This window comes from Mchenga conophoros, linkage group LG16 (assembly GCF_057382185.1).
Source record: "Mchenga conophoros isolate Kocher_MC1m ecotype Shallow Benthic linkage group LG16, M_conophoros_male_GT1.1, whole genome shotgun sequence".
Taxonomy (NCBI): Eukaryota; Metazoa; Chordata; class Actinopteri; order Cichliformes; family Cichlidae; genus Mchenga; species Mchenga conophoros.
The window spans coordinates 15,748,812-15,770,967 of NC_140541.1; the positions used below are offsets into that span (position 1 = coordinate 15,748,812).

The 22,156-nt window shown below is 39.1% G+C and overlaps 1 protein-coding gene across 9 annotated transcripts in view; it reads right to left on the minus strand.

Annotated features, from left to right (window-relative positions):
* usp9 (ubiquitin specific peptidase 9) overlaps positions 1-22,156 on the minus strand; it is a 36,577-nt gene that overhangs the window by 12,882 nt on the left and 1,539 nt on the right. For 5 of the 9 annotated variants that reach the window (XM_085249791.1, XM_085249792.1, XM_085249795.1 and 2 more), the window contains exons 2-30: positions 19,193-19,461; positions 15,871-16,016; positions 15,439-15,518; positions 13,807-13,919; positions 12,558-12,776; positions 11,300-11,415; positions 10,942-11,193; positions 10,712-10,847; positions 10,465-10,617; positions 8,482-8,586; positions 8,132-8,338; positions 7,899-8,035; positions 6,894-6,932; positions 5,338-5,471; positions 5,153-5,243; positions 4,840-4,953; positions 4,502-4,730; positions 4,024-4,119; positions 3,670-3,881; positions 3,214-3,454; positions 2,865-3,014; positions 2,549-2,669; positions 2,291-2,421; positions 1,494-1,772; positions 1,254-1,379; positions 795-932; positions 449-615; positions 240-348; positions 2-148 (exon numbers count right to left, since the gene is read on the minus strand). In XM_085249791.1, the coding sequence (XP_085105917.1) occupies positions 2-148; positions 240-348; positions 449-615; positions 795-932; positions 1,254-1,379; positions 1,494-1,772; positions 2,291-2,421; positions 2,549-2,669; positions 2,865-3,014; positions 3,214-3,454; positions 3,670-3,881; positions 4,024-4,119; positions 4,502-4,730; positions 4,840-4,953; positions 5,153-5,243; positions 5,338-5,471; positions 6,894-6,932; positions 7,899-8,035; positions 8,132-8,338; positions 8,482-8,586; positions 10,465-10,617; positions 10,712-10,847; positions 10,942-11,193; positions 11,300-11,415; positions 12,558-12,776; positions 13,807-13,919; positions 15,439-15,518; positions 15,871-16,016; positions 19,193-19,294 (4,290 nt within the window). In that variant the 5' untranslated portion in view covers positions 19,295-19,461. The remainder of the gene's footprint in view (position 1; positions 149-239; positions 349-448; positions 616-794; positions 933-1,253; positions 1,380-1,493; positions 1,773-2,290; positions 2,422-2,548; positions 2,670-2,864; positions 3,015-3,213; positions 3,455-3,669; positions 3,882-4,023; positions 4,120-4,501; positions 4,731-4,839; positions 4,954-5,152; positions 5,244-5,337; positions 5,472-6,893; positions 6,933-7,898; positions 8,036-8,131; positions 8,339-8,481; positions 8,587-10,464; positions 10,618-10,711; positions 10,848-10,941; positions 11,194-11,299; positions 11,416-12,557; positions 12,777-13,806; positions 13,920-15,438; positions 15,519-15,870; positions 16,017-19,192; positions 19,462-22,156) is intronic. The other 4 variants (XM_085249798.1, XM_085249797.1, XM_085249794.1 and 1 more) reach the window with 3 other exon arrangements.

Here is a 22,156-nt window from a genome sequence, read left to right on the forward strand (position 1 = left end):
CCCGTATTCGTTTCAGCCAGTCGATCTCATTGTTGAGCAGCACCTCAGCGTTTGGCAGGTTGATGTTGCTATTGTAGGCATAGTTTAATAAGTGTCTGAGCAACGTGAAGTAGTCCCCAGCATGCTTGGCTCGCTCTTTGGCCGTACTCTAGAAACAGACATGGATTAAGTTAGGATTCTGTTGTGTGGACTGCAGTGATGTTATGGTATTAAAATACAAAAGAAATATAGCCACTCACCCCTAGTACAGTAAAGAGGAGGGTGATAAAAAAGAGAAGGGGTCGATGGCCCATACAGCACCTAGTTGCCATAAGGAAGAACTGCTCCTGGGCCATTTGCCGCACCGATCTGTTGAAAACAGATTTCAAAATCAGCATCATGTCTCCCCCACCCAAAGCTTAAATCTCATGCCTCAGAAGGTGGCTAGAATGCAAACTGGTATCCTTACTTGCTGTGGCAGTGTAGCAGCAAGTCTATGATGAAGGTCTGCCACGCCTTCTCTTTACTGAGTGTGTCCAGAGCTGTGGGCATGAGGGCAAAACACAGTGTCATCACCTCCAGGGCCTCACAGCACACCTGCTCATCCTCTCCATCTGGTTCCTTTGCTGCATTCGTCTACAAAAACAAAGACAGATAAAGGTCACCAGGCTGATCAAAACCTCATATAGATTTAGACTTTTGCTGATCAAGCTTTAGCATTCTTTCCTCATACATCAAACACCTGATGGCAGACAGTTTAAAGTGCTGCTGGAACACAGTCAACAAAACACATCAGCATTCAGAGTCATTTTTACCTTCTCATAGATTTTGCTGATTTCCTCATTGGAACTGAAAACAAGCTGCACTGTACCACAGCCTGATGCCCACACAATTTTCTGTATAGCACGGATCACACAAATGTCCGGGATGTACTTCGATGCCTGGAAGAAATTCTAGTGAAAAAAACAGTTCCAGAAAATCTACTGTTACAGACATAATAGCTCAAATGGGTCTACTCATCCAGTGTTTGCTTGAATATATTTTATGCTTTTCATATCAACATATAATAATTATAACTATATATCAACCTACTTATGTCAGCCCTTAATCGCAGCCCTTTTAATGCTTATAAACACATTTGCCTTTATCATAAAAAATAATTATTTTTTTTATTTTTTTATTTTTAAAGGTAAGATACCGTGACCTCCCTAAAAAACCAAACAAAAAACAATTTAAAGAAATCAGTTCCTTTAACTTATCTCACTAAAATTTACCTCATCAGAAATCTGCTGGGCCAAGCGAATGGCTACATTTCGTAGCATGCATTCTGAGGCAGGGTTGGGGATGTTTTGCAGGGCACTCTGGAGGACCAGTGCCTGGTCATGAGTAGCCTGATTTATCTGCAGAGAGGTGTTGAGAAAGAAGCAGGCACGTAAGAGTATGGCAAGCATATGTGCTAGTGTCAAACAAGTAATACAGGTTTGTCTATGTGTGCATCATGAGTGTGACCTAACCGGAGAGACAGGAATATTTCCCTCTGCATTAGGCTGGCAGGCCTCAGCAACAGCCTTCACGTGTCCAAAGCCTACTGCAGTCAGGAGGAGCTTGGCGATCTTGAGCGCATTGAGGTAAGCTCCACGCCGTGTCTCCATGTCAGCAGATGGGAGGAAGTTGTTTCTGGTGAGCATGCTTAAAACCAGGGGCAGACCACCGCTTTTCAAGAAATTATACTGGAAGTCGCTGGCATCCTCGCCCAGAGTGGCACTGGCTGGCATCAGCAAAGCATACACAACCTGGAACGCACACAAGAAAAAAATCAATCTTACATTTTTCTAGCACGCCCCACATCCAAGAATCAAACAGGTTCAAAAGCCACACCCCACAGCCTTTGTCAATTGTTGGGACTGAAAGTTTAATCTGGATGAAACAACCAGCATGGCAGCTTCAGCAAACTCATTTTTAAAAACACATTCTCAGCAAAAATCATATTCATCCAATGTATGTTTATTTCATTTTTCTCCCTTGCTTGTCAACTCCCCATAGGCAGTGACTGCATGCCCTATTAGTGGAGGAAAAAAAGTTCTTTAAAAACATAATGAGGGCTGGGAAAAAAAAAAAAAACCCTAACAAAACTCACTCCTGTGTAATATTCCTATTAAATACAGATTACACTATAAAATTACAGGTGCCATTGGGGTTGTTCCACTGCTGGTCAATGTACAGCAGCATACATTATGCAAATCTGATAATGAAGGGTATATAGATAAAAGGGAACACAATGTATAACAAGGCAGGGCACAGTGACACTCACCTCAATGAGGTAGAGCACTTGTGAGGGTGAGGGGCCAAAGAAGCGTGAGTCCAGAGAAGGACTCAGGCTGTTCTCACCAAGCTTGGCATGGTCCAGACAAACAGCTCTCAGATTCTCCACTGTAGTGTTATCTAAGGACAAAGAAACCGCACAAACAAGACCACTTAAAATAACACCGTCTGTGTGCATTAGCATAAGAGTACATTATCACCAAGCAACCTAGGTGTGTAATATTGTGAGCACAGGTGTGTGTAATACCCGGGGGCATGAGTTTCATGAGATCTCGAGCTCCATCTCTAAGCAGGGGCATGTTAAGGTTACACCCCAGGTCGGCCACTTGCCACAGGAAGGAAATGTAGCGCAGATGCAGCGACATAATCTAAAAGAGAGCAGAGGGTGTTACAGTACGTCTGCTTACATACTGAGCAGCACATAATTGCATTACTGCATCATATTTAGAGGGGTCTGATTAACTATCAACTAGCACTTGTTAGTGCTGTACAAGTATATGGAATATATATGGAACATGGAAACTGCATGTGCAGCTTATGCAGAATCTATTCACTTTACTTACCACACCCGGAAGACAGCTCTCCACCTCAGGGTTGGGGCCATCACTGTAGTGGTTACCGTGGTTACCAGGAGAGCCAGTGGATGAGTCAGATGAGCTGTCTGGACTCGAGGGCATATTGGCACTCACCTGGGTCAGCTTGGCTGTGATAAGCTGTATAAAAACAGTTACCGTGCAAGGAAACATTTTTATTTCAAAGTCTTAATATTGGTATAGGCAGCGTTAATGCATTATTAATAAAGAGCAAAAATAAATATATTAGTACATATATTAGTACAAAAAAAATAATCACAGTACAGCAGCTTCATCAGAGTGATTCTTTTGTCAGTCCAACAGAATATCACTCTCTCACCGTTTTGTCCTTCAAATTGAGCTGTCCAATCAGCTTCCTGTCGTCAGCTGGATCAACAACCTCTCCACCAATAAAGAGCTCGATCTTGGTATGGGCAGCATTTGCTTTTATCCTGTTTAGAATACCACGCCGAACCGAGCCAATTGTGTCATTTGTGTGTGACCAGATATCCAAATCATCCACCTGTCGACCTTGGTTGGGGAAACGTACAATCAATGTGATATGCTTCCCACGGAAAGCTCTGCAAGAAGAAAAGAGTAAAGAGGTTCAAATAACTGAAATATAGTAAAAGTAATGTCAACACCTTACTTATCTCATGAAGAGAAATGTTGCAAAATGTTTGTGCTGTAGTTTTGTTTTCATGTCTCATGTTTTTATTTGTCAATCGGATGACATTCGACAAATGAGATATGGGCATTTATGATAACTGAATCAATGATGTAATTGCGACAGTACCTTGACATGGGCAGTATAGTCCTCTCTTCATGATAGTCACTGTCACACTCATTGATGTACTCCTTAAGCACAGTGAGAACTCGTACCATGCGGATGGCCTCCTGACGGGCACAGTTAATGCTGTCTTTATCTCCATCTAACACACAAAGGGTGTCGTAGGATGCCTTCAGGCGGTCAAAACATGACTGGATGAAGTCTTCGTGAATTTCAACCTAAAAGGGGAGACAAGAAAAAAAATGGTCAAAGACTTCGATATTACTAATGTATATAGTACATTTGTTAACTGACACATGCGAACTAACAATTTGGAACAGCAGATGAAACAGTTTCTCTAACTGAGAGAAGTCACAGTACCTGGTTAACTTGTAGTTTTGGTCCCAGATTGGTATAGATTTCTTTCAGCAGGTCTATGGCTCGGTTTGCAATGTCGTCACTTCCTTGAATCACCACCTGGGAGAAAACAGAAGAGCTGCAAGTCAGTCTTTAATACATTCATGTGTGTGGATGTCTGAGATAAGTGCACAGCAGCCTCATCTTTAAAGGCCATGTGAAAACATTAACAACCCAAACATCAGGTAGTTGTGTGAAGCTTCAAAGCTGCAGAGCATGCACAGTAAATCTTTATTAAAGCACCTAAACAGAGAATTTGTAAGTTAGACATCTTAGCTCTGGGGCACTAAAGTGGCAAGAAAGGTGAAAAAAAAAGAGAACGTGATTACAATCTTCAAGGTACAATTTTTTTTCTCCTAAATCAAATTCTCATGACCTTAAAAAATAAATGTTAAAGAAAAATAAAATGTTCATGTGTGCCTGTTGCAACTTCTCTCCTCACCCTCCAGAGATAGTCCAAGCCTATTAGTTCCAGGTCATCCATCATGTAGGCCCTGCGCTTTGCTACCAATTTCCCCTCCCTGCAGTTGACAGCCTTGAAGAACCTCTCAAAGCACTTCATCCCATTCTCTGTCAGCAGAGAGGGATCCAACTGCAAAACATTGTTCTCAAAGAAGTCCTTATTGATGTCTGGGTCCAGATCTGGCTCGTCACCCATCAGTTTGGAGTACCTATTAAGTGATGGGAAAGAAACACATCGTTCAGAAAGCATACTTTGTGATTATCAAATTTCAATTAAGAAACTAATTATGCCATAGGCAAGGAGAAATAGAGCCATACCATTTAAAGCAAGCCTCACGGTCACAGAGAAACACTGCGTTCTCAGCCAGACACTTCCAGATCTGCTTGGCCTGCGGGGCACACAGCCACAGCTGGCCATCTTTTAGCAGAAACCTGGTACATACAAATTTAAATTTAAATGGACCCTGGTGGCCAGAAGGTCAGAGTGATGTTGACGCAATATGTGGACTTGTATCATATTTGCACATTTTTACACAGGATCCTACCTTGTTTCTTTCTTTTTCCCTCCAAGGAGTACTACTTTACTACTACATTTTATATATTTAACTATGCAATGCCCAATGTAATGTACCTCAGGAAGTTGAGCCTTTCCTGGACTTCCTGGACATGGCTATAGCGGCTTCCTGGTCTAACTGTCTGTGGGTCGAACTCTGCTTGTTCCTCTGAAAAAGAGACATGTTGAGTCACACAGCAGGTTGTACACAATTCAACTGACACAACTAATATAGAGGACCATATCTGGTCTGACCAAAGTACCTTTAGACAACTGCCTCATGGTCTCCATGTAGGCTGAGAGGTTCTCAGCCACAAGCGTCACCAGTGCGTGGTTATGCTGCAGCTGGTTGATCAGGTCATGGCGGTAAAAAACATGGGGACTTCTCTGAGTTTGACTGAAGAGAGAACAGCAGGATGATTGGTGGATATAGGCGGTTTTAAAGCAGTGAGTAAAAACACAAGACTGTTGACCAGCCTGAAATTGAATCTACATACTTTTAGTGATACAACTGTGATTGAGAAAACATAGCAAGACTGATTTCTCATATGTCTGTATTAGGGGCATAAATAAAGCAGCTTTTATTGCATCTCTGTGTGTATGTATGCTATAGAATAACCAGCAAAGAAAGTCATATCAATAAAGGCCATTTCATGCCTTATTTCCACAAGAATGTTTTGGTCTGAAAATGAATAAGCCTGCAAACCTGTACTTTTGAGAGCCAGTATAAACCATAAAGAGTCCTGCGAGAATCAGCAGATACTTAAAAATCATTTTAATATTTTTTCTTTTCCCCCATCCCATTATACTCATCAGCTATATTGTCTTATAAGAACAACTTAAAAAAAAAAACAGTACAGTGATGACACCAATTATCAATTTGAATTCATAAAAAAATATAACATTTAAAAAAATATATATAACACTAAAAAAAGGGGGAAAAAAACATGTTAACATAAATGAGACATGTGGATCCAAGGCATGAAATACCCCTGATATTTTTGCATTGAATGATTTGAGCTGAAAGGCATCAGGAAGAGCTGGGCTCCATCTCAAAGGACCTTTCATTGAGCTGTGCAACTCACTACTAGATTAAATGCTGTGTATGCACCATGGCTCCCACCAAGAAACTCCCACCAAGCGTCTCTAGAGAAATTAAACACACTAGAGTTTATCCAGTGATGGCTGTTCTTCACCTATTAAATAACTACATTTTACATCATTGAGTAACCGCTTTGAAAGAATCAACCACACCCTGAATGTATTAATGTCACCATAAATACCGAGATTACCCTGATTCTGTTCAAATCTGAGAGCACAACATTAGTTACTCATGTAAGCAGTCCACAGACCTGTCACACTTAAGTTGTTAGAAGCCTCATGTGACTTCAAAACAAAAATCCTTACTAAAGACAGTCATCAATTACAATTATGAAACAAACTGATGCAACTTTGGTATATAAGCTATAATTCTCTGTAGGACTCATTTTTGCTCTTAAGGGGAATTGCTCCTATAAACAACCTGACAGCTAAGCAAACACTTGCCACCTGGGTCACCAAGGTTTCAAACAACACAACATTAATGATAAAAGTTAATGCAATTTAGAGCTGTCCTAATCTTGCCTGACCTACACATGCACAAACTTTAAGGAATTTGAATAAGCAGTAAGTCATTTGAGATGAAACCCATGAAGGAATTGCTTAAGCGTATTCACGGCAGGGATTTTGCATTTTTTATACATTTTAATATGTCAAAGAGAAAGTTAGACTTGACGTAACACAGAAATAGGAAGAGCCCTGGAATTAGCATTAAACTTACCCCGCTAAGCTCGTTTGTATGTAAATTGGCATTTTCTTTCTGAAAAACAACAGGCATGTGTGCTACATATTTTCTACAGTTACTATTAAAGAAAAACACTACTCCAAGTCTAAACAATTTAATGTTGCACAATCAAACTTAAAATTATTTATTATAGTAACTTTAAATCAATGCTACTCTGGGGCCTGAAGACCCTGAGTTGCTAGAGTACACAGCTTAAAAAAAAAAAAAGAAAAGAAAAGAAAAAAGAAAAAAGAAAGGGGGGGGGGGGGGCTGCACGATAACCTGATTCACTCGCAGAACAAGCTTTAATGTATGCTTGACTTACACTTTGGGAAAAAGCCAAGTGTTAATAATTAAATTGATAATGGCTGAATTCCATTAAGGTATATTTGTGATCTGTAAAGTTGCTCAGATGAACTTAATTAACTAATATTATTTACTGGACAGAACTAGTATCGTGTCTATAAAGTATTGTGTATTTTGACTGGCATGATGCGATCTTATGTAAAAGCTTTTGGTCCGAATTAAAGCGGAAAGTGCAGCTTTTCAGCTCTTTCCAGTGTATTCAAAACAAAACAATGCTCACCAACCCATGCTGCTTGACTGATTTACTGAGAGATATTGAACAAATAAGGAAGAAAAAAAAAAGGTTGTCCAGCTTTGTTGGTTAGTGCTGATGGATAATTAGTGCACTGGAATGAGTTGCAGACAAAAAATGTTATCTTACAGCGGTGTAATAAAATGTAAACTGCAATGCCATTAATTTTCTGAAATGCAAAATTGACACGCCTCAGCCATTGGGATAAATGCTCAGCTCAAACACAGAAAATTATGTTTTCTTTATGAGTGTTCAGGCATTCTGTGCAAAATAAATATAAATAATTCATTATAAAGCATTAAAAGTACAGTAAATGATACCTTTAAAAAAAAAAAATAATTGCCAGTATTAGAACTGTGCTTTTTGTGCATTTATGTAGGAATATATTTCCACCATGACCTTACCTGAGGTTTTGAGGAGCTTCTCCAAAGAGGCTACAGATTTCTCTGATTTGCTTAAGGGCAGGGATCACCCATTTGTCATTGGTTCGCAGCTCCTCTATGAAGCGATCTATCCATTGAATCTTCTGGGTGTCTCTGTCCTGTGAATGAAAATTAAACATCATCAGTATAGAGTTAAGAAAGACCAGCCTATTATTTTCATATTTTTGGAGTCAAACATAAACCGCAGCATGTACCTGTGAGCAACTATAGTCCAATATCTTGATGTGAGCACTGAGAGCCTGGTCCATGATGTCTACAGGCACATCATCGCTGTGTGCTAGGTTCCACAGCAAGTTAAGGACCTTGTGGGCCATCACACCATCCTTATCATCCTCAGCCAAGCGGCGAATAAGTTCCAACAGTTTTTCACGCTGCTTCTTGCTGGCATTGGTCCAGCTTGCCTATAGAAGTTGGGGGGGGGGTTACAGTAGTATCAGTGGAACAATTACACTGCAGCACGATTCAGCTGAAAGCAAATGAAAAATATACATTGTGGACAAAAATCCTTTATCGCCTGTAACTACTGAGGACAAGTCTTACTCACCTTGAAACAGTCAAAAAGGTGATCCAGCTGCTCAGGCGAGAAGTCCCACGCCAGCTTAGCCAACAGGTCGTGGACATTTTTAACGATGGCCTCGTGTTTACCAGCCTGCAGACATACACAGAACAGTTCAGCTGTCAGGGTCACAATATTTATATTCTACCAGAAACTTTGTGATAAAGGGTTTACTCTGGCTATTATAAAGACACTACAAAAAGTATATTCTAATTTGCTTGTTTAAATGAGAGAAAATTCCCTATTAACAGTGGATCATTTTAAGTCAATTTACTAGAATGTTGAAAGTGCGTGAAGTCTGGTCCAGAGAAGTTTACTTTCCAAATCACGTCCTTTTCTTGGTGATGACAGTGTTCTACATGCTTCAGGCTCCACCCCAGCTCAGCCCTGACTCACCTTCCATCTCATACTTTCTATCTAACCTTTTTGCTAAGAATAAAAGGATGTCTGTATTTTGCCAGCTTAAAAAAAATATCATGCAGTCCAACCTTCATGTCTGTCCTTGACTATGTGCATACATTTTAGTGTCCTGCTGCAAAACAAAACTACATCAGTATCTACCATAGAATACAACACTTCAAAAGTTATGAAAAACTTTAAACTTATGTATTGAAAAGGTTGGATTCAATTGCTTTTAGCCAATAAGTAGTGGTGCTTTGTACATGTCATCCATTTATAAGAGACTATTACTGCTCCCAATCCTCCTCATATTTCTCATCTCTTTAAATTTTCTAACTACAATTCAAAACCCAGTAAAAACATAACCTTCAATATTCCCCAATGCAAGCAGCAAACTTGGCATGTCAAGTACATACGCACTCTTCAACTAGAATAAAGTCGAACCTGTCCTTAAATTAAAGTTGTGATCATTGCTAACAGGTTTAATTATCCTTGCAATTGTTTTTAATGATTCGTTGATTATTGTTCTGTTCTGTCAGCTGATTGTATTCTTTTGAATCTTTGCCAGCTCTTTCTTGTAAGACAGATTTGAAAGATGACGTATACATTCTCAGCGATTTATAGGTGTGAGCACTGCAGAAATCTAGAGCTGTGTGCCATGATCACACCATGGAGGCACAGTTTGTACAGATACTGCACAAACAGGGTTGAGGTTAGAAAAAAAACAAATCTATAAAACATACCTGGGCAAGGACACATCTTTTTATTTATTTATTATTTGTTCCGCACTACTGACAAGAATGTGGCAATCTTTAAAATCTTAAAATTGTAAAACATAGTCCAATAAAGCTGGCGCCAGTGCAAAACAATTATAATCTTCAGGATTCTTAGAAACCACTAGTAAAATCTCTCTCTAAAAAAGAAAAAGACAAAACAAAACCACACATTTAAAAGGTGCTTTCACGCTGCAATCTGAAAGCCATCGTTTTTAATGACTTGTACTGTGCAATGGCAGTCTGTCGCCATGCAGAGCAAAGCCCAAACATAGACCTCAGGAGCTCTTGTGAAGAATGAAGTTGCCTTTGCTACAGCAAATACAAAAGGGAGGAAAATTTGATATTGTGCGTTGGTGCATGTATGCTTGTACCATTGTACTGCATTTACTGCATTCTTTTCTTGGAAAGAGCTGCACCAGGTATGCATTTTAACAGTGACATAGCTTGCTGCATATCCGCAATAAGGGTTAATAGTTTAGATGACTGACATCTTGCACAAGTTTTTGAAAGTGCCCATTTTGCTCCTTTGGCCACAGGTCCCTGAAACAGTGCACTGAACGCAAACGTCAAGCACAGTGCGTACCACGTCCTGGATCAAAGCCCCATAAAACATGTTTTGTAATCTTGCAACAATGCCGTACTGTGCTGTATTGCTGCATCTGTTCAACCATCTGCAAGGTTTTATCTAACTTTGATTTTTGCCTCCGTATGAAAATAAGAGTAGTTGATAAAACCACGAGTAAGGGCTCTTAGGCTATAATTTTTTATTTTTTTTAAATGATCAATTGCAGAGTACCTGTGCAGCCCAGATGTTGTCCAGATCCTGCATGGTAAGAGCTTTCTCTTTGATAACAAAGCGAAGGATCTTCTCCAGTTTCTCGACATACTGTGGTTGATGCAAACTGTCCCTCAGCACAATGGACAGGATGTGGTTCTGTTGGATCCATTCCTGAAGCACCATAATGAGATGTGTAAAGGAGAAATGAATTTCACAGACATTAAAATCCCTGATGTAAAACACAAATGTTAAGAGCTGAGCGTACCGCCATACGCTCTGCAGTCAGCCATTCCTCCTCCTCAGGGTTATGCCGATGGGTGTAGTAGGACACACTGGAGATGACCTTGTTAACTTCATTTAGTGCATTCATTTTGCCATTAAAAGAAGAAATTTGCAATAACCTGGTGGTAAAAAACAAAAATAAAATGTTTAAAACCTGATCAAACTTAAAGTTAAACAAAATCTTTATCAGAGAAGACTGAATTTGATATTTACCTAAGAATCATTTTTAACCTAAAAATCTCTAAATTCTTCACGGTCTCCTCCTGCCCTGGTACACGAGAAGCCAGATTCTTCAGAGACTTGATTATCATGGACAGTGCGTCATTTTTGGCTTCATTCTTGGCCTCTTTCTTTAGCTCCTCATCTGTGAGATTCTCTAGAAACTGGGGAACCATCTCGATGACTGGAAGGAAGTACTTCTTTACTGTGTGCAATGTGAGAAACTCATAACACTGGCCAAAAGGCCTGTAAAACAGAAAGTAGAAACAGAAAGTCAGTTCCAGAAACAAGACCATTGCACCAAAAGCACTTTGCAACGTGGTGTAAAACCTTGTGCTGTGTCAGCACTTACTTGATAAGTGCAGCGATGATCTGGACATTCAGTGCTTGGCCGCTCATGAAGCGATCGTGCAAAATTTGAAACCCGTTTAACGTGCCAAATTTGTTTATTAAGTCCACCAACCAACCCTGTGATCAGAATAAACAAGGGACAAAAACAAACTGTATAAGCACCCTTTAATGTGAAGTCAGGTTGGTTACACAGGCTAAACTATCATCAGTTTCCATTCAGAGACTTTAGGTTGAAACTACAACAGAAATTGTTTTCTCTGTGTAAATGAACAACTTCTCAAACTAAATTCCTATTGGCAAGCTTGAAGAAACATATCTATTCTTTGGTTTTCTATATTTATTCTCAGTTGAGATGCATGGCTTGTGAAAGAGGCACACTGCTAAGGAGAACAAGCTTCAAACTTCAACTCTTATTTTAATGTAGCTGGTCTTCCTTTGGTCTTCCACTGCCTCTGTCAGTGCCCCCCAGGGTGGCTGTGGCTACAATGTAGCTTGCCATCACCAGTGTGTGAATGTGTGTGTGAATGGGTGGATGACTGGATATGTAAAGCGCTTTGGGGTCCTTAGGGACTAGTAAAGCGCTATATAAATACAGGCCATTTACCATTTCCTTTAGCTAAAAATTAACTTTAAATTTGGCACTGCTGTTAAATATTTAGTAATGAGTAATTTGATTTAAATTTCCTAAAAATAATAGTAATAATAATAATAATAATAATAATAATAATAATCTCTGACGTAACAGCACAGTAAAACACTAAGTAGTCCTGGGCCCCCTGCCAATAGACAGCCAGACAGGCAAGCAATACTGCAGTACTGCTTCTACTGACCCTGTGCCCACACTGCATTCATCACTCCTTTACTGTACAATTCTTATTCTCTGGTGTATCCACCTTCCCTTTTATACAATCTGCTTTCTGACATAAGCATTAAATGTCTTAGGGACAGTGAAGTCCATGTTATTTTTTATCAGGCAGCTCCAGAGAGGGATTCTTTATTTCAAAAGGGTCTTCAGGGCGAGACTAAAATGTCACTTGATGGAGTTTGTCTTGAGGAAGAAAGATGAGCTAACTCTCCTCAAAAGAAAGAAAACTCAAAGCTCATCTTCTGCATGACATATCTTGACAATTTTCCATACACCTAAGGATTTGTTATACAATACAAAACGCATGACTGGATCAGTCTGGATCACTTAATGCGAATCAGATTATAAACTAGTCATTTTACAGTTTTTATGGTCAACTGTTGTACTGAGTCACCTTGGGAGATCGAGGGTCTGGTGGTCGAGCGTAGAGTTCATCATCAGCCAGCTGTGCTCCAGCAGGGACGGTCTCAGAGGGCCGTGTGCCATTGTAGATGTGGAACTTGCAGTGAGGGTTGGTGGCCATGGCCAACAGCTCCAGTAGAGGAAACCAGTCCTGAGAGAGCTTGGCCACACATAGCTCCACCAACCGGTGTGTGTTATTTATGATACACCTCTGTGGAATAAAACCCGAGTTTAAAAGAAAGAAAGGCAGGATCACAAGAACAATATCAAGAACTGGAAAAAGCCCAGCCTCGACGCTGCTGTGATTAACTTCTGGTCAGCCTTACAACACACATTTTACTATTCATGGTTTCTCCCTAGTAACCCTGAAGTCTGACAGGCTTAACTCTTCAGCTCCCAAGCTAGAGAAAAATTGCACATTTCACTCATTACACCCACATTTTGTTGCCTTTAATGAGGATTCCACATTGTCAACAAAAGAAATTACACTTCCACACAAACAAAGGAAGAGCACTCCTGCTAGTCACGCCATTGGTCAAATTCCAGCAACCAGGCTGTTCTGCATGGCTCCTGGCTAGTTCACATGTCTGTAGAAACCAGATATGAGCAATCAATACAGGACTGACTCATCACAGCATTCCCAGCAAGCTTTTAGACTTTACAAGTCTCTGACTGCTTCATCTTCTCAGTGTCTCATTTTAAAAGGAGCTGCAGGTGACAAGCATGATGATGTATAATATACTGAAAAAGATTAGATTTTAAAAAAGAATCCACAGTGAGGAAGAGAAACAAAAACCCCTTTTCCGCCTTTAAATCCTCACACATCTGTCTTACTGGTTTATTTCAAGTACGTTCCACAGATCAATTTCAAGAACAAGAGCTTAAGAAAAAAAGATCACTGATCACTGCTGGAAATGCCTCTTTCTATTAAATCTACAAAAACTACATAACAACTCACTTTGCAGACCAACCTAAGATCTGAACAATGGATGTATCTAATGAGATAAAGGCAAAGAATGAAGAAACAGGTTTTACAGACCGCCATCCCTCATCAGGACAATCTGGACCTTTAAATCAAATTTTAGAAAAGCATCTAACATACAAGAACGATTTTGTATCTCATAAAAATGTGAATTTGCTTTTAAATATACTATATAGGTTCTTTATTGTGATTATTTGAAAGCATGGTCATCTTAAAAAAAATCAAACCAAACTGTAAGGCAGAAGCAAAAAAAACTCACATGGATTTCAAACTTCCAACCACTGACTGCCTCGTCTGTGAGGATTTTTGTGAAGGAAATAGTCAAACCATCTCGGAAAAACCTCTGACATGCTTCACACTTCACATCCAGTCCTGCAAGAAAAGTCACCCATTAGATAATAATAATAATAATAATAATAATAATAATAATAATAATAATAATAGCAAGGTAAAGGAGATGAAAAATAAGAATGAGAGGCACAACAACAACAACAAAGCATTCATATAGTGAAAAACATATTTGAGTTGACTATCTTCTGATTGGGTGCCTCTAATAAACAGAACGTTTGGAGAGTCAAGGATTTCCTTTCTTTCTGACATTATCCAGGGCAAACAGTAGAAAAAGAAAAACACTTGGAAAAAGTGTTTAGAGGAGTCTGAAGCCTAAGAATAATAAACTTGTTCAGTTAACATAAACATAAAATAAGAACCTAACTAAGGACCCGTGTCCATATGCAGTTTTATGTGCTGTCAGCACATCTTTTCTATAGAAATCCTATGAAGCTGAGCACTGATACCACTCATAGTCCTCAGAGAAAAAATGCCCTCAGGCACACAGCAGTTTTCCGCTGCGCTTTACAGGCCTCTCAGCTGAACACAGGTCAGTTTTGGGAATACTCCTGCTCTCATCAATGTCACTTCTCTCTTAGAGACCAATCAGAAGGGGCATAACTTACAGTAGCAACACTAAAAATAATGACAGAGGAGAAAACTTTAAAGAAGACGGTTTTGTAACCTAGCAACAACAAGCACCTGAGAGAAGCCTCTGCTAAGGAGGTCATGGGCACTTCCAGTACAAAAAATGTCTCTGTATACAACTCGCTCTTTTTGATTCCTCACTGACTTTGGTGGATTTCATCAAAAGAGACAACTGCCCTATATGCACGAGATTAATATCATCACTGATGCAATTTAAAAGTTAAGTCCTTTTGGTATACTTCATATAAGAAATACAAAACATATGTTAACAACATATTTTGATTGCATAACTGTAAATCTTGGATCAATTTAAAGAACATTTAAAAGGTAATTGTTAGCAATGTTATAGGCAGCACAGAGCTGAACACCTACACTGCAATAGCAAGGCCAGTTCTTCACTGTTCTCTTTACATAATTATGTCAATATTGCAGATTAAGTAAAAAGTAAAGGTTATGTGTATTTAACAAAAAGTACAAAACCAAGTACCAAATGGGAAAATGTTTGAGTTTAGTGCTAATCTTTTTAATCAATTAATCAATATGATGAAGTTCTAAAAAAGTTACAAAAACACTTGCATCTGAAATTTACAACTACACATGAAGATTTTGTAATATTCCATTTTATGTCTTTGTAAATTATTTAAGTATTTTTACACATCCAGGAACTCTTGATGTGCAAAGCACGCAAGGAAAATTAAGTAAAACAGGCAAAAGAAATCACTGACTATTTTATATTCTACTGAGTGTTTCATTATTTAACAAGCTCAAAGGAAAGAGATTTCCTACATGTGTTAGATGTTTCACATTATATTATATTGACAAAAAACTAGCCAGTGAAAGCCATAAGCACAGACTGCAGGATGTCAGTGCCACAAAGCTCCTCTATGAAAAAGAACATTCTGTGCACTCCCACCTTTTTTACTCAGGTCTATAGCAGCTTCCAAGAGGACTTCTAACTCTCCTTTTGGCAAAACTGGAACAACCCAACGAGGCCTAGGAGAACAGAAAGACATGAATCGCCAGAAAAAAAGAGGAAAAGGATACTGTGCAATATTTGTAATATTCACCTGTGTAAAATGCATAAATATTACATTGATATTGTCTACCTGCACCCCAAAGAGCTATATTTACTTTGCTGTTAGGCAACTCTGCTGTGAGAGTGTGAATGGTGTGATGTGTTCAGACTGAACACGAAGCAAACTTTAAATGGACTCCGCAGAGTATGCCAGGAGACATGGGTCCTCCCATCCCCCCAATTTAAAAAATGTTTTTAACCAAGTTATGTATGCTTACAAAACAATTTGAGTTTACTCTCTGTCATAGCTGAGATTTAAATGTGACCTACCTGTTGATCATGTCATCGAGCTTGGCTAGGTCAGTGTGAGGAAAAGCTGGCTCTTCCTCTTCCAGCTGAGGGGGACCATCCCCCTGGCCCTGCTCATCTGGTGGGCTCACTGGAGAGTTCTCATTAGATGAGTTAGGAGATGACGTCTAGAAAAAATGCAGACCATCAAAATCAGATCTCATGTAATAATCTTTCTGGATTTCAGGTCTATGCTGCTATGAAAGGAAAAAAATGCAATGGCAGACCAAGTATCAAAAGCAAATGTAGCTTAAAATCCAAACTAAAAACCTAATGATATATATGTGGTTAATTACGAATGCAGAAACAAATTGAAAAAAAATGCACTCACACATTAACAATTCCTAGCTTCTACAAATCCAAATAAATTCACCAATTCCAAAAAAGTGCACCAAACAATAAGTTGATGTAAAGAAAATGCCTGAACCAGCTTACAAACACACGACAGCACGGCCCTCGATGTGCAGTATGCCTCATTTCAAAAGACCTGCACCTGGGCAGCATTTTGGAAAACAATGGCTTTATTCCAGCACACTCACTCCTTTGTTTTTACTAAAACATCTAACTAGTGTTAGTGGCCAACTAATTATATTTTCATTTTTCCTCAGTTTATTTAAACTTTAATACCCTAACCTTTAAAAGCAGCATTGTCTAACAATTTCACTGTTCTCATCTTTTCTGACAATTACCTCCATTAAATCCAGTTCACTTAACAGTCAGTTATCTTTCATTTTTTTAGCTCAGTGGGCAAAAGACATAAGTCATAAAATATCACCCCTATCTTTTTTTTCTTCTTTTTTTAAACACATCCACATGCCTTTGATTTTAAAAAAAAAAAAAAAAAAAACCTCTCTCTTTATGACCAATTTCACAGAGTGTCTGCTAACATCACCCAGGAACCACTAGCTAACCAGTGAAGGAATAATGCTTTTTTTCCTTTGTAACTTGGGATTACCACTGACTGACTGATTTCTAGGCCTGTATGACTGGGGCTTTAGCAATCAATTTTACAGTGACTGCCTACAACCACTTCCCGACCGGTCACACAGCACACTTTCCCCCCCCCCCAATGAGCAACGGTTGACAGAGGCCACCAACTGGTCTCTAGGCATGCTTAACTCAAGCCTTAGCTTGTATAGCTGAAGGTCACACTATCACTCAGGATCATTTACTTTTTCAGGCAAGTGTAAATCTGTTTTGTTTTTTTGTATTTTTGACTGGGTTGAGGTTTAGAGCTTAATTTTCAACCACAAAAAGCAAGTAAAGAGGGAATTTACCAAAATATAGAAACAAATCACTGAATGCGTTACGTCTCACAAAGGAAGATCATTTATTGCATAGCTTACTTAGTCACATTTATAACTTTATCAAAAAATAAAAACCCACAAAATGGTAGATTTACACATCACCTGTGAGGTACTGCTAGAAAGCATAACAATGGGCGGGAATGTGTCAACCAGGTACATTCAAGAACCAAAAGCAAGGCTGGAGATGCACCAGAAGACCTGCTCAAAACAGGGGCTTTTTGTTTCTGCTTTTAGAAAAGGAAATATGTTCTGCTCTAATGCTGGTTGTACCGCTACTGATATCACATTAGTGTGTGTCTCAGAGTTTCATCACTGATGAGGTGAAACAGGTGCAGGTTGTTCCTTTACAGACACAGTGGCCAAGTCAAGACAATATGTTAGTTCAGGCTAAAGCCGTTGGACAAGAAGTCCCACATTTTGTTTAAAAATCTGTCCTAACAACAAAAACACTTACAGCTAACTTAAAACAAATAAACTAAAGATACAAAAACCAGTGTGTTAGGGACTGAATGATTTACCTTATGTGATGATAAATATTTAAGAGAATTTTCCCACAAGCCAAAACAGCCATTTTATTCGTTTTGGACTGTGGTTTGATAACACAAGTTTTTTTGTTTGTTTTAAGATATATTCTGTGTACTCCTGGCAGCAGAATACAGCCGCTATAAACCTACATAAAAGCCAACTTTCAACTTCTGTAATCTGCATGGCTTTTACATAGTCAACAAAATATCAACAAGTGGAATATGTTCAGAGAGGCTTATGGCAAAGCCTAACAATGTCATGACAAAGATGCTTGTTAGTAGATATGGGCTAGCACAGCCATGATCCTACACTAAACAAACAACTAGGGTCAGCTTTGGAGAGGCTGCATAAGGATCTCCCAGTAGGGGTGCAATTAAAAGAAACTGCACTACATACAGTTTCCAAGAGAACTGACTGAAACAAAAGCTTTCAACCGACAAACAGATTTTAAACTGTTTGGCTTGATGAGATAGTGTCAATAGGCAATAAATACTGAAGTTTGCATGCATTGTCATGAGAGAAGATTGGATTCCCAAAAATAAGGTAGGACTGAAAAAAAACATTAACCTTTCACATGTAAAGGGATTTTTTTCCTCCAAATTAGGTCCTATAGTTACCAAACAGCTAGGACAGGATCTGCTAGTTTGTGACCACCTGCTCCTATTATAGACATTTTCTAACTTCCTGCTTACGCTAGTTTTGGTGAAAAGCTTGATTTAAAACAAAAGAAAAAAGAAAGGTCATTCAAGTGATCATAACTCTGATACTTTAAACATGAAGTATTACTCATTTCACCATACAGGAAATATAATAAGAGTTGACATGGGTCACGTATAAATGTGTTAGTATGTGGGTGAATCTTAGGGCTACAGTAAGAGTATTTGAGAAATACAATCAAAAATGTACATCGATGAATATGCATTTAACCACTTTATTTTTTCTTTCATCTTTTGAGTGCGCATCAACAGTGGTGGTGGTGTGAGCAGCTGTGTATAAGAGTAAAGGAGGGATACTCAACGTGGAAAGAGATGCATAACTGAGAAATATAAAATGTGGGGGTGTGTGGTGAAGGCTCCTTCTGCTTGGCTGACCTACATAGGCAGCTTGCCTCTCACGTCTCACCACAGCTCATCTCTAACCAACACAGGCCTGCACACGCACAAAGACACGCACACACACACCCTTTATCCATCACTCAGGAGGCTCTGTTCATTGATGCTTCGCCTTCTCTCCCTTTCTCCCTCCTTTTCCACCCCCACCTCCCCTCTCTCTTCATCTCCCTGGGCATCTGTGTGTGGTTAGGTACGAGCAATATCAGCAAAAGAAAAAGAAAAAAAACTGTGCTGTGTTGACTGAAAAAAGCAAAACAAAACAAAAACAAATATCTTTTTTCATTCCTATAACCGTTTTTGGGTTTTTTTCTTTTCTTCATTTCACCTATCTAAAACGAGTGTTAGAAAGATGATGCTGACCTGGTTTTGTGGCAGTGGGGGTTGGCTCTGAGCATCAGGAGCCTGGCCCTGGCCCTGACTGTCATTGCCCCCCACCGGAGAGCCACGCGTGGTGGCCGTCATGCTCGCCACGGGGCAGATCTTGGCAATCTTGGCCTCTTAGGGAGCGCTGGCCAGGAGGGAAATCACAGCCACCTCAGCTGTAGAGCAGAGGGAAGAGAGCCGGAACACACGAGAGAGGGACACAAGCACCTGGAGATCTGGGTGTGCTGCTGAGACCATTGCATAACCTGGAGCAGAGAAGAGGGGGCAAAGGTCAGAATTATCAGCTGACTGCTTAACATGTAAAAGCTGAATGGGTTAGGAGACTTTGTAATATCTAAAATACATGTTTAAATCTAAAATAAAATAAACTGAACTGAGCTGTGCCTGTCAGCTCAGTTCAGCTTGTATCACTCAGTTTTTCAGTGACTGCCTACATGTTCTTTTCTCTTTTATTCAGAAAGGAAGATGATTTGCCAAAAAGGACAAAACTGGAGAGTTCAGTCTCAGCCCATCAAGCCTTAAAGTAATAACATTACCCCTTACTAACTTAATAAGAAAAGAAAGATAAAGAACAATAAACTACTATTGTAACACTTTGATATATGTCCCTGGGATTAGCCAATATGAGGCAAACCATAAGTCATCATCCAAAAGCCAGTTTTCATTTTAATTCTAATATTTAACCCAGAAGATGCTGTCTGCCTGAATCCCACAACAAGAAAAATAATAATCTCAAATGCAGACATAAACATCCGATTGTATATGAAGGAACGGGTTAACAATGGACTGTATAGGAAAAAACAGATTTAGTGCTACTGCATTAGTTATCAGCTAATTGATCCCTTGTTTTAAACTATACTCCCATTTAAGACTGAAAATTATAGCTTTTACACCATCATGAAACGCCTTTTGAGCACTGTCATGTATTAGCTCACAATACCTTAGTTCACATTTATTCTGTTTCTTACTCTTCAGCAATCATTTTTTAGATTACAATACAAGTGTGCCTGCCAAAGTAATTTCTGAGATTTAACGACCTTGGTGATACTGCTAAATGGTACAGTTCAATGGGACAAGAACCCCAAGCAGCTCATGATTAGACAGTAAGGCAGTCTGGCCTGATTATTTAATCACGTTGCTTTACTTGAACGGAAAACCTGTTATGTCAGTAAAATTCTCTCACTGCACTGCAAAACTATGTGTCCATGTGCAACTGTGATGAGAAGAGCAGGTCAAAGTTAAGCCAGGAAGTTTTCCTGTAAACTGTCAAGGATGTCTAACAAATAGAGCTTGGGTAATACAATTTTCATTCACATTTTAAATCAAATTCCCTGACCAATTTGAGTTATTTTGTTCAGTACCATAGACTGAACACATCACAGCAATGAATTTAATGAGAACCACAAAATAAATGGACCATATATTCCCTTTAAGGTCAGATATGCTCATCAGTAAGCAATTTTAGACACCAGTTTAGCACTGGCACTGTGTGTGGGGTCACCGATAACCACATATTTCTGAAAATAAATGTCATTTAACCTTCTCCCTGGATTTCAGTTCTAAACCATCAGACCTTTAGATCACTTTCATTACATCAAATAGTCTAAAGCTCATCACTTTTTCATATTCAAAAGAATACAGAAAGAAAACCAATTTCAATTGTTAATTTAAATATTTTGTATTTATCACATTGCCTAAAACCACCACTAGAAAGTCTTCCCATTACAATAGTCAAAAAATAAGTGAAAATTCAAATTACCAAAATAAAATGTTATGTTGCTGGAGCAAACCTTCTAGGTTTTCAGTTATTAAAATGAGCACTTAGGATATATTCTTATTCAGAGTGAACATGTTTTCCATTTAATTTCTTTCCCCACACAAATCAAGAAGGAGCATATATGAGAGATTTACTGACAAGGTCTGAACCCAGAACCTTAGTCCCTTCTGCAATGCCCTTGTAATAAAGAGGGAATATCAACATATTCTCTACACCATTTTACCAGCTGAAAGCAGCTGGCGTGGTATAAAATCTAACAAAGCAAATACTCAAACCGCAGCTCAACTTAGAAACATCATTTAGCAGCTCAATATAAGACTAGAACTAAGAACATAATTGAAACAGAGTGCTAGTTGTACATTATACAAAAAACAAACAAGCAAAACGAGATACACATAAACTGCAGCTGTTCTGCTCCCTTGTATCATACCAACTATCTGAAAGAAAGTTAACATGGGTGTGGAAAAATAGCTGATTTAATATTTATTGGTTTAACAGAGGTGAAACTAGCGCAAATTCCACTTTACATGCTACCTGCTGCACCACCAACATTTTGATGGTGCAGCAGGTAGCATAACATGCAGTCCATAACAGTTATTAATAAAGGCAAAACGTTAGGAGTATCTTTAGCTTGCAGAGAACTAAATGTCACAGCATTTAGCCAAGTGTGCTATCTGTAAAGCCAGCCATTATTAACTAACTATCTGCCAAAACAGGGACGGTGGGTTACTTTCATGACGCACGAAGAAAAAAAAAAACATACTATCATGTTTTGTTTGTTTTTTAACCACAGTCAACAAAGTGATATACAAATTTAACAACAGCCATAACTAACGCTAGCTCTCTATGCTAGGTGCAACTGGGGCCTTTTGGAGCGCCCGGCTTTGAAATAATAGTGTTATTTAGCGACATTATTAACGGGTAAATCGGTCATGTAATGTCATATGCTCTAAGATGGAATATCTTCAAAATGACACACAGCCCAGATGCAGATGAAGTAAACGGTGACATTACGTAACTGTCGTCGCAAACTAGCGCCGTCAACTACTACTAACAGCTGGTGGTCTAGTTAGTTAATAACCCTGGCTGCTAGCTAGCTGCGGCAACTAACGATGGTTAGCCTGCAAGGCGATCCGCCCAGACAGCACAGCAGTGAAGGCCTG